The following is a 12,678-nucleotide window of genomic DNA, read 5'->3' on the forward strand; positions in this document are numbered from 1 at the left end:
GAGGACGTGAGGATGTGGAGGGAGAGGTTTTATACAGGAAATAAAATGAACAGCCTCTGGAAAAATTAATTTTAGAAACAGATGAATATGTAATGAACATATTTCATAAATCCCCCTCTTGTATTCTAGACACCAGGGAGGCTCATGAGGAAGTAACAGGAATCCCTATTACAGAACTTCCAAGGGGGTGTTCTTTGGCCCTGAATCTAAAATGAAGTTAACCTTGTTGGTTCTTGACTGGTGGTGATCAAGAACTTTCTTTGCCAAACAAAATACAAACAGAAAGAGAACTGACATAACCTAAGAGATATACCCCTTCCACCTGGGGACCAAGCCTGGTCAAGTCTACTCACTGGAGTCACTCCCATTTGCCTTCTGCTCTCCATTCTTGTCCTCTTTGTTTGGGACAAGCAATGCCCTCTTCTGTTGTCCCTAGATGGCCTCTTTCTTCAGTCTCATCTCCCTTCCATCCCATCTCACCAGTTGCCCCTGGTGGGATAGAAAACACCTATAGAAATGTCACCAGTCTTCTTAAAAAGTAAAGGCTCCTATTCTGCTTCAAGACAAGGACCCACTCCTTAGCGTGGCATATGAGGCCCTTAACAATTGCCCTCATCCCAGCTTCATTCTCTACCTACCAACCCATATTCTAGCCTCACCCCACGGTCCTCTGTTCCCCACATGCAGTGGGCCCCTTGTACCCCTGTGCTTGTCAGCAGCTCAGCTCTGAGCCTGGGGCTTATTCTAACAACCAAGGCTGCAGCTCAAAGGTGGCCTCCAACCGTGGCAGGTAACTGTGCCCCATGCTTTCTCAGGCCTCTATTAAACACACATCTCACAGCATGATTGCCATCTACATTCCCATTTTCCTGCTTTCTCAGCTAGACTAGAAGCTTCTCAAGGGCTAGGAATGGCTCATTATGGGACTCTCTACCGGCATTGTACACAGCAGTGGCTGTCTGCCAAAAAATGGCAAACGCCCTAATAAATTATTCAAATGCACATGAATTGAAGACAAGAGGGACCCAGCCAGGCCCACTGCTTTACAGCAGTTAAACTGGCCTGTCCAAGCTGAGGGCAGGATCCAAACAGCAGGCAGCTAATGCTGAAGTCCTCCAGGTTCCCCATAGGAGACTCACGTCATGGCGGGGGGGCGGGTGTCAGGACCTGCTTGGTAAGCGCAGTCTTCCCCATGTGGCATATGCTCCTCCTCTGCCACCTTTCCAGGTCCCTAAGCACAGAGACAACCTAGCCTGGAGTCACAAGCCCTGAGGAGCAAAGGGGCAGGACAGGGTCATTGTTTCCTTCCTTCCTTTCCTTAAGCAGAGGAGGAGAGAGGAAACAGATTCACTTATCTTCTGGACAAAGCATTTCAGGAAACAGAAATGTTCCTCACATTTTTGCCAAGTCAGTCAGTCTAAGAAGTTACTATAGTAAGAGATGGTTTTAAAAAACCACAAACCAAGCACACAAATTATTAAGTTTCACAGATTAAAAAAAATCATGATGTGGTGGCTAAGCCGCTAACTTTAAGAGTCAGCAGAGCAGGCTCCTAGAATGTGATCTTACACTAGCTCACTCTGTGACGTTCTCTGGCCTCAACGTTCCCATCTGTAAAATGGGAACACTGGACTAGACATTTTCTGAGGTTCTTCCCAGCTCCACCGTGCCTTGAAATCATTAATGTTAAACCTGAGAAGTCTGGATCATACTTTGTCAAGGCACACGAGGTTTATTTGCCCGCACATGTTGATTCTCTGTGGGGAGATACAGAAGATTTTCTTTTTCTTCAGTCTCTTCTGAGCATACACGTTGCCTATGGTCAGGGCAGCCGGCAGCACTGGAGGGACAGTCACGGTGAGGAGGATCAGGGCCATGGTCACAGTATCTTTTGCAGGGACCTGGGAAAGGAGAGACATTTTCATACAGGATAGCCCAGCACAGCAGACTGGCACCCTTCCTAGCACCTTGCTCCTACAACACCAAGGTAGCTCTAGAGGCCTATGCTCCGAATATTAATAGTGAGTTGACTCTTTTGGTGAGGCTCAGTATTCTCTTGGCTGTGCCAAAGGAATGAGCACATTGTCTCCTACCGCAGAGCAAAGGAGACCTTTGATCCTTACTACTAGTCCACCATCCCCTTTCCTGGCTCTGTTTCCCTCTACCTAGCTTCCCTCTGCCCAAGCTTGACTGTTGGCTTATGAATCTCTCTCTCCCACTAGGCTACAAACTCTTTGGGTGTAGCAGCTATGGTTTATTCATCTTTGAATCTACCTTATTGATCTCTGGTTACAGAGCCTAGCATGGGATTTAGCATAGAGGAGGTGCTCAGTACATAGATTGAATGGATGGCAATATAACTAAAAACTAGGACCAAGATCCTTCCAAGATCTCAGCATATATTATTAACCACAGAGAAGCCAATATAAAATTAGCTTGCTCTCACTGGATACTAACTCTGGAGCAGGAACTGTATTAGGCTACATGTATTATCTAGTTGCTCGCTATAACAACCTTATGACGTAAATACTATTATTTTCTCCATTTAACAGGTAAGGAAACTGAGGTTTTAACAATTAAATAATTTTCCCAAGGCCACATAGTAGGTAAATGACAAAAATCTGAACCCTATTCTGTCTTACTGCAGGGTACAAACCCATGACCAATGTGTCTTATTATCAAGTCAATTTTGTGAACTCAGGATCCCTGGCAGGTGATATGGTTTGGCTGTGTCTCGACCGAAACCTCCTCTTGAATTGTAGCTCCCCTAATTCCCACCTGTCGTAAAAGGGACCCAGTGGGAGGTAATCGAATCATGGGGGCAGTTTCCCCCATAATGTTCTCATGATTGTGAATAAGTCTCGTGAGATCTGATGGTTTGTAAATGGGAGTTCCCCTGCACAAACTCTCTTGCCTGCCACCATGTAAGACATGTTTTGCTTCTCCTTTGCCTGTGAGGCCTCCCCAGCCGTGTGGAACTCTGAGCCCATTAAACCTCTTTCCTTTATAAATTACCCAGTCTCAGGTACGTCTTTATTAGCAGCGTGAGAACAGACTAATACAGCAGGTCTCCAGAGGAGGCTCACACAGTTAAGGTCAGGGATGAGGTCAAATCACAGAGTTGACTGATTGATTGTTTTGTTTTCCTCACATGCTCTAGATATTAATGATTCTACCCTCTAGAACCTCACCCATGGTTCTGTTAAATTAACCATCATTTTAGCCATAAATATTTTTTTGAGTATTGGAAACATGGGATTCCAGTTCAGTAGCAAAGTCTGCTGGGGACATCTTTTGCCCAGTATTAATTTATCACAAAATTCATTACTCCCTTCTTTTCCCAACCACAGACACAGAAGAGTTTTGACCCTAAGGACTCAGCCTTGTCTAGCACTGAACCAGTGCAGACAGAGGCAGCCAACAGAGCCACAGGTTCTGACCCACAAGAAGGTGGGGTCTGGGATTATTAGTCTTGTTGCCTCAGTGTGTATTGGATGTTAAGTTCTTCCCAGGAAACCTCATTCTCAAATACTGCCAGGGCTTCCATGAGCTTTTTTCCTGCTTTTCTGCCCAGTGCTCCAGCTCCCCAGATTAAATTGGCATACTCCCTCAAATTCCAGCCCCAGTGACCTTCACATTCTGCCTAGCTCTTGACAGTCCCCATCGTGGGCCTCTCTTGACCCAGACATGTTCCCTGGGAGCTATTTCAGATTGAAATAACTACTCAGCAGTTAAGTTTTGGCATGAACATTGCCTTGAAATTCTTGTAACTATGTCTTCTGCCTACCAATATTCACTGCCCACCTCTCTCTCTCACACACACACTCACACACACACACACACACACACGCTCATTGATGCCACCAATTTGGACATTGTAATTAAGCCACTCACACAGTTTTTCACCTATTTGGATGTTTTATTCACAATTTTCTCTTCCTCTCCACCAGTTCACACTATTATGATCCCAGACTTTCTTACATAGAGACTGCATGGTTCACAGCAAAATCAGACTCTCAGGACCGGAAAGGACCTCAGAGGTCTTTATTGACAACCCTTCCCTCCCTAGCCACCAAGCTATGACAAGGGGCATCTAAATGAAACCTGACACCCTGTAGCTTAAAGATCTCATGCAGTACCAGCTCTGTAAAAGTGGAAATTTCATTTCATTTCAGACCCTAACCAGAACACATGGGAAACCTACTGATTGCATAGTGTTTTAGGTATTACCTAAACACTGGGGGCAAACTAGGCATGAGAACATTTCCGCTGTCTAAGAAGCTCTTTTGGACAGTAACGATTCACAGAATGATAGGATCAAGATGTAACCTAAACCAACCCTCTGAGTTAGGTCAAGCTATTTGCAGAAACTATACTACTGGAAAGCCTTACCCCCAGTACTTACTCCATGGTACATATATACCCCTAGGGCATAGAAAAAACCCATGACACCAAGGCAGGCCAGGAACACCATGAACTTGAAGGCATCGCTGTATAGTTTGAAGTTCAGAGGCCGGGGGTACAGGATGGATCTCACTAAGTCCCCTTTGGCTGTATTGTAACCTACATAAAGATAGTCATAGATCAAGTAAGGCTGCTTGATGGACACTTGGTCTTCTAAAAATGGCTTTACTGTCATTGAGGAAAAGAGTAGAGTTTCCTCTAACCTGCTGCCTAATCATTTTATAAGTATTCAGGTGGTTTTCATGATTTGTAAACATGAGCTTCCATGTAGGCCACAGGCTGAGTGATGCTCTAGTGTCTAGTGCCTGCTAACTAGTTTGAACATTTAAAAAAACTTGATATTTTTAATTTTAAAAAATCAGCTAGAACAACTAAATCATAAAACAAACCAAAGCATACAGGTATCACGGTGTAAAGTGTATTTTGCGTCTGTGAATAAGTCGGGTGGCAGAAACAGAGGTCAGAGGTTAGAATAGAGAGCTAGGACTAGGTCATAGGAGGCCTTCATTGTGTCATGTCATGTAAAAGACTGGGACTCAGGAAGTCTTTGCAGAATCATCCAGATTTGGTGCCACATTTGGTAAGGGAAACAAGAGGAGTTGGAGATGTTATTAAGAGACCAGCATGATGGTGATGATATTAACAGAGAAAGTCAATACAGGAGGATGAATACTTTCAGATTCATTGACTTTAACTTGTCTACAGGGCACCCAGGTGGAGTTCTTTACTAGTGAGTTTGACGTACAGCCTAGCAAGCAACTCTTTGAAAGGAAAAAATCCTCGTAGTCATAGTGGCTGAAATTGTTTTTTGGTAATCACTCAGAGGAGGTGTCAAGGGAGATAGAAGCAGCGTATGGTAACAAGCAAAAAGAAGAGCATAGTTTTACCTTTGACAAATTTTACTTCACCTACACATACCCTTCATCACATAGAAGGGTTTTAACAATAAACCATTTAATTAAAAATAGTGATACTTTAGAATAATAAGGGTCTGTTTGGAAAAAAGCACGTTGTTACTACCAGAATGTGGCAAACTCCATAATCCTAAACTAAATTTCCCTAATCCAACTCTCCCCATGTTCAAGCATGAATTAAACTTACAAAAGTGGAATCCACCAACCTGTTTGCAAAACGACTGCTCTTACAGGCCCCTGCCCAGAGGGCTTGACCTGGATAACTTCTGTTCCACAGAAGAGGACGTGTTTCCGATAATCCTCCAAGCTGTGACATTTCCAAGGCGTGGTGTTCTCCATCTGGGGCAATGGTGTCTTTGTAACAGGTATACTTTCTCCTAAAGAGGATTGTATTTTGTTGAATCTATGTAAGCTCAGGTAGTTAGTTAGAACTGGTGCATGCCAGTTTCAAGAAATTATACAAACCACAACTAATCCGGTCTTAATGCCCATCCCGTGAGTCAGATGACTGTTCATAGAGATGCTGGTGGTACAAGCAACGGCAGACTTGATTCTATTGCAAATATTTAGATTGGATCTGCCTATCTATCCTGTACCTGGCCTGCATGGTTTGTTGTCATAATTTTAAAAGCAGCCTATTATAGATGAATGACCACTGAATCATTCTCCCAAGTATTCATTAAGCCCAGCACTATTTTAGGCAATGAAGGAGCTTTCCAGCACATGAACAGTAATTACTATTTGCTTTGCATTCACTCATTTATTCATTTGTTCATTCATTCACCCATTCATTCAATTATTTTAGGTGCTTATTCTGCTCCAGGAACTGTGCTGGGTGCTGGGAATATGATAAACAACAAGAGAGACAGAAATCTTGCCCTCATAAGCTCATGGAGCAAGGTGAGAGAATAGTAGTTATTCCACATAATTTTCAGATGGAGCCCATCCAGGTCCCATTTTCATCACCCCATTCTTTTGCTCAAAATCCTTAGGCTGTTCCATTGCCACTACTGAATAAAGACCAAACTCTCCTACTAGATTGTCAAAGCCTACCACGATTCAAACATCATTGCCTGTCATTCCCCTACACAAGCTCCAGCTCAACCAGGCCACTTGCATTTCCTTTTATTGGCCCCCATTCTTTGCAGGTAGCAATTGTTTTCCTTTCCCTGGTGGCTATAAGACAGAATATTTAAGGTACAAAGAAATCAGCTCAGAGTTCAAAAAGGATACATTTCAGAGACAAAATAAAGATGTTAATAATAATTTTTGGCTCCAAGATTTAAAGAGTATTAGAATGAGTTTAAAATTCCATCAGTCTTTTACTAAATGTTCAATTAGCAAGATAACTTGTCATATTTCTAATTTGGAAATAGTATTATATCAATCATAGTTATACAAATTTAGGTCTCATCTCTCTTTCTAGGTAATAACTGGGAACAAGAACTTTGACATATATAAATTTGTATATTCTTCATTTTCCTAGTGATATGTAATAGGTTCAAAACACAGTTTTCTTTTTTTTATTATACTTTATATTCTAGGGTACATGTGCACAACGTGCAGGTTTGTTACATATGTATACATATGCCATCTTGGTGTGCTGCACCCACTAACTCGTCATTTACATTAGGTATATCTCCTAATGCTATCCCTCCCCACTCCCCCCACCCCACGACAGGCCCCAGTGTGTGATGTTCCCCTTCCTGTGTCCAAGTGTTCTCATTGTTCAATTCCCACCTATGAGTGAGAACATGTGGTGTTTGGTTTTTTGTCCTTGCGATAGTTTGCTGAGAATGATGGTTTCCAGCTTCATCCATGTCCCTACAAAGGACATGAACTCATCTGTTTTTATGGCTGCCTAGTATTCCATGGTGTATATGTGCCACATTTTCTTAATCCAGTCTATCATTGATGGACATTTGGGTTGGTTCCAAGTCTTTGCTATTGTGAATAGTGCCGCAATAAACATACGTGTGCATGTGTCTTTGTAGCAGCATGATTTATAATCCTTTGGGTATATACCCAGTAATGGGATGGCTGGGTCAAATGGTATTTCTACTTCTAGATCCTTGAGGAATCTCCACATTGTCTTCCACAATGGTTGAACTAGTTTACAGTCCCACCAACTGTATAAAAGTGTTCCTATTTCTCCACATCCTCTCCAGCACCTATTGTTTCCAGACTTTTTAATGATGGCCATTCTAACTGGTGTGAGATGGTATCTCATTGTGGTTTTGATTTGCATTTCTCTGATGGCCAGTGATGATGAGCATTTTTTCATGTGTCTGTTGGCTGCATAAATGTCTTCTTTTGAGAAGTGTCTGCTCATATCCTTTGCCCACTTGTTGATGGAGTCGTTTGTTTTTTTTCTTGTAAATTTGTTGGAGTTCTTTGTAGATTCTGGATATTAGCCCTTTGTCAGATGAGTAGATTGCAAAACTTTTCTCCCATTCTGTAGGTTGCCTGTTCACTCTGATGGTAGTTTCTTTTGCTGTGCAGAAGCTCTTTAGTTTAATTAGATCCCATTTGTCAATTTTGGCTTTTGTTGCCATTGCTTTTGGTGTTTTAGACATGAAGTCCTTGCCCATGCCTATGTCCTGAATGGTATCGCCTAGGTTTTCTTCTAGGGTTTTTATGGTTTTAGGTCTAACATGTAAGTCTTTAATCCATCTTGAATTAATTTTTGTATAAGGTGTAAGGAAGGGATCCAATTTCAGCTTTCTACATATGGCTAGCCAGTTTTCCCAGCATCATTTATTAAATAGGGAATCCTTTCCCCATTGCTTGTTTTTGTCAGGTTTGTCAAAGATCAGATGGTTGTAGATGTGTGGTATTCTTTCTGAGGCCTCTGTTCTGTTCCATTGGTCTATATCTCTGTTTTGGTACCAGTACCATGCTGTTTTGGTTACTGTAGCCTTGTAGTACAGTTTGAAGTCAGGTAGCATGATGCCTCCAGCTTCGTTATGTTGGCTTAGGATTGTCTTGGCAATGTGGGCTCTTTTTTGGTTCCATATGAACTTTAAAGTCGTTTTTTCCAATTCTGTGAAGAAAGTCATTGGTAGCTTGATGGGGATGGCATTGTGTCTATAAATTACCTTGGGCAGTATGGCCATTTTCACAATATTGATTCTTCCTATCCATGAGCATGGAATGTTCTTCCATTTGTTTGTGTCCTCTTTTATTTCATTGAGCAGTGGTTTGTAGTTCTCCTTGAAGGGGTCCTTCACATCCCTTGTAAGTTGGATTCCTAGGTATTTTATTCTCTTTGAAGCAATTGTGAATGGGAGTTCACTCATAATTTGGCTCTCTGTTTGTCTGTTATTGTTGTATAAGAATGCTTGCGATTTGTGCACATTGATTTTGTATCCTGAGACTTTGCTGAAGGTGCTTATCAGCTTAAGGAGATTTTGGGCTGAGACAATGAGGTTTTCTAAATATACAATCATGTCATCTGCAAACGGGGACAATTATACTTCCTCTTTTTCTAATTGAATAACCTTTATTTCTTTCTCCTGCCTGATTGCCCTGGCCAGAACTTCCAACACTATGTTGAATAGGAGTGGTGAGAGAGGGCACCCTGTCTTGTGCCAGTTTTCAAAGGAAATGCTTCCAGTTTTTGCCTATTCAGTATGATACTGGCTGTGGGTTTGTCATAAATAGCTCTTATTATTTTGAGATACGTCCCATGAATACCTAATTTATTGAAAGTTTTTAGCATGAAGGGCTGTTGAATTTTCTGGAAGGACTTTTCTGCATCTATTGAGATAATCATGTGGGATTTGTCTTTGGTTCTGTTTATATGCTGGATTACATTTATTGATTTGCATATGTTGAACCAGCCTTGCATCCCAGGGATGAAGCCGACTTCATCATGGTGGATAAGCTTTTTGATGTGCTGCTGGATTCGGTTTGCCAGTATTTTATTGAGGATTTTTGCATCGATGTTCATCAGGGATATTGGTCTAAAATTCTCTTTTTTGTTGTGTCTCTGCCAGGCTTTGGTATCAGGATGATGCTGGCCTCATAAAATGAGTTAGGGAGGATTCCCTCTTTTTCTAGTGATTGGAATTGTTTCAGAAGGAATGGTACCAGCTTCTCCTTGTACCTCTGGTAGAATTTGGCAGTGAATCTGTCTGGTCCTGGACTTTTTTTTGGTTGGTAGGCTATTAATTATTGCCTTAATTTCAGAGCCTGTTATTGGTCTATTCAGGGATTCAACTTCTTCCTGGTTTAGTCTTGGGAGGGTGTATGTGTCGAGGAATTTATCCATTTCTTCTAGATTTTCTTGTTTATTTGCATAGAGGCGTTTATAGTATTCTCTGATGGTAGTTTGTATTTCTTTGGGATTGGTGGTGATATCCCCTTTGTCATTTTTTATTGCATCTATTTTATTCTTCTCTCTTTTCTTCTTTATTAGTCTTGCTAGCAGTCTATCAATTTTGTTGATCTTTTCAAAAAACCAGCTCCTGGATTCATTGATTTTTTGAAGGGTTTTTTGTGTCTCTATTTCCTTCAGTTCTGCTCTGATCTTAGTTATTTCTTGCCTTCTGCTAGCTTTTAAATGTGTGTGCTCTTGCTTCTCTAGTTCTTTTAATTGTGATGTTAGGGTGTCAATTTTAGATCTTTCCTGCTTTCTTTTGTGGGCATTTAGTGCTATAAATTTCCCTCTACACACTGCTTTAAATGTGTCCCAGAGATTCTGGTATATTGAAAACACACAGTTTTTTCAAGTGCACAGATGAATTAAATAAAAACACCCAAGGTTGTCTATGATTGGTTTTTCAAAACTCATTTTCTGCCATGATGTATTTTTACATGCTAAGTGCAAGAAGCTATAAAATTGTTATTAGCAATCTCAAATATTTTTCAAGAAATTCTTTTAGGCAAGTGTTGCTCCCTATACCATTTTCTTTAAAACAATTATGATATTCATCCATTGTGTAGATTTATCAATTGCATTCTAAATGGCTTCGTAGAAGGGTTAGAATGTTTTGACAAATCTCTAAATTATGGTACTATATTGTTTTGAAATCAGCCTTTGTAAGAGGCAAATACTTAGAGATCATTTCCTTTTTTTTTTTTTTGCTTTTGAATCACAGAATATTAATCCACAATATATACTTAGGCTAATATCAGTAAACCGTTTTCTGCACAAAAAACCAGTGAAACTGGAGGCAGTCATGTATTGATCAATCAGAAATGGAAGTCATTTGCAGATAATTTGTTCCAGAGATAATAGTCAGATGATTTTACAGAGAGATGGTTTTCAAGTCTCTTTTATGCTATTTGCATATTAATAAGAAGCCTCATATTTTGGCCTTTCTGGGGAGCCCAAGAAAGGATGGTTCATCTGCAAAAATGTGGGATCCAAGACAGATGAAGAGAGTTTTAGAGGGAAGAACCATCGTTGCTCATCATCAACTGTACAGTTGGCTCCTCATGCTGTCAAGTGGAGGTTCTCTCCGTTGTCCACAAGGATCAAGGTGCCTCCTCATGGTGACAGTGTTTGAAATTCCAAGTCCTTTTAATTTATAGTTCTAGAACCATTAGACTGTAAATGCTTTGAGACCAGAGACCATTTCTCATTTAACTTGGTGACACCAATACGCAACCCAGTACCTGGCACATGGTAGGCATTTCTGAGCTTTTTTTGAATAAATAGATGAACAAATAAATAAGTAAAAGGAAAGGGAGAAGGAGGATGATAAAAAGAGAGGACGAAAGGATCAAAGGAAGGGAGAAAAAGATCTGACCTATCAACTGATGACAAGCTTGTCTGACAGGATATTGATGTGAGATCATCACTTAGGAAAATCCCAGCATGTCCAGCTCAGATCACTGCACTCTCCCCCAACACACATCTCAAATACATCAGCAGCTTAATGAAGAGAAGAAGAGGGAAGGGGATTGTGGCAGAGTGCACGCTACCCCTCTTCGCCATAATTATCCCTAAGAGAATGAGGAAACACTGATTACAAGCATAGGTTCTGGGGACAAAATGCCTGTATTTAAGGCATTAAATTTATTTATTAAGAAAATAGATATCTTCTAATTTTCTTCATATAACTTATAACGGTTGAAAATTTGTGTCATTTGTATACTTTCGTGTTTTCTGTCTCTGTCACTAGAATATCAGCTCCACAAGGGCAGAAATCTTATCTGCCTTGTTCACTGCTATGTCACCTGCAGAGTTCCTGCTCCATAGTAGGGGCTAATAAATACCTGTAGAATGAGTGAATTCACAAACAAATCCAAATCTTAGCTGTGCCACTTTTAAGCTGTGTGACTTTAGGCAAATTACTTACCCTTTCTGGGCCTCAAATTTGCCCACTCTAATAGAGTTGCAGATTGAATGAAATAGTATATGTAAAATGTTAGCACAATGCCTAATACATATGAGAACTAAGAAAAAAAAGCTACAGTGCCAAGAGATAATTTCTAAATATTAATAGACCCCCCCCCCCAAATGATATTCCCTTTTGTCTCCAGACTCCTCCCATTTGAGAGAAGCTAGAGAAGTTGATTATTGTTTCAGGAAAGACGGCAGAAGAAAAGGACGGGGGAGTTGATCACTGGCTTTTGAGTTTTTTAAGTCCTTCATGAGTTCGATCACGGATTGTCGAGACTATCTGAGAGTAAGAACGAAGTTTTTCTGCTCACCACGCCTTTCCTCTGCTGCATTTCGAGCTAAATCAAAGTCCTTGTACTGGGAGTTGGAAGAGAATCCAAAGGGACTTACATGTTGTGTGTCCCTGAGAGAAGAGGCGTGCACCACAGTAGAACATGGGAACCTGAAATAAGCTTGCGGAAACAGCGCCAACAGCACCAGGATCTGCCTCCCTGTCCAGGTAAATAGGCCTCAGACAGCTCAGAGTGGAGTGGGAGCAGCAGGAAGAAGAGCTGCCCTCAATCGGACCCCTCTCCCTGATGTCTTGCACATCTTAGGACAGTCAGACAAGGGTGAGGAAGACCACCTAACTGATGGGGACAACTGTCTGACTCGTATTAGATATTCACACTGGACACTTCTAAGGATGGCAAAATTTGGAGCCGACATAAAAATTAAGTGTAGTTATAAAATAAAGGTAAACTTCTTGCACAGCTGAATTTATGACAATAGCATAAGGCTAAGGAGAGCAGGAGGAGAAGAGCTTACCAAAAAGTGGATACTATTGATGGGAATACCAAGTAGGGGGAAAAAGGTGATGAGGCAGGAAGATGAAGTCAGCAGCTTTTTCCAGCTTAGAATTATCTCTTTCTCACGCCTATGGTCCTCTATATTTGGGAGCAAATGCCA

At 41.2% G+C, this 12,678-nt stretch overlaps 1 protein-coding gene across 2 annotated transcripts in view; it reads right to left on the reverse strand.

Annotated features, from left to right (window-relative positions):
• Window positions 1-12,678, reverse strand: part of ATP13A5 (ATPase 13A5) — a 52,097-nt gene that overhangs the window by 26,238 nt on the left and 13,181 nt on the right. Inside the window, exons 4-6 of one of the 2 annotated variants that reach the window (XM_058434945.1) lie at window positions 5,585-5,755; window positions 4,406-4,563; window positions 1,713-1,901 (exon numbers count right to left, since the gene is read on the reverse strand). In XM_058434945.1, coding sequence (XP_058290928.1) covers window positions 1,713-1,901; window positions 4,406-4,563; window positions 5,585-5,755 — 518 coding nt within the window. Of the gene's footprint in view, window positions 1-1,712; window positions 1,902-4,405; window positions 4,564-5,584; window positions 5,756-12,678 lie in introns of those variants that run through there. The other variant, XM_058434946.1, reaches the window with a different exon arrangement.

Source organism: Hylobates moloch, unplaced genomic scaffold (genome assembly GCF_009828535.3).
Source record: "Hylobates moloch isolate HMO894 unplaced genomic scaffold, HMol_V3 SCAFFOLD_112, whole genome shotgun sequence".
Lineage (NCBI taxonomy): Eukaryota > Metazoa > Chordata > Mammalia > Primates > Hylobatidae > Hylobates > Hylobates moloch.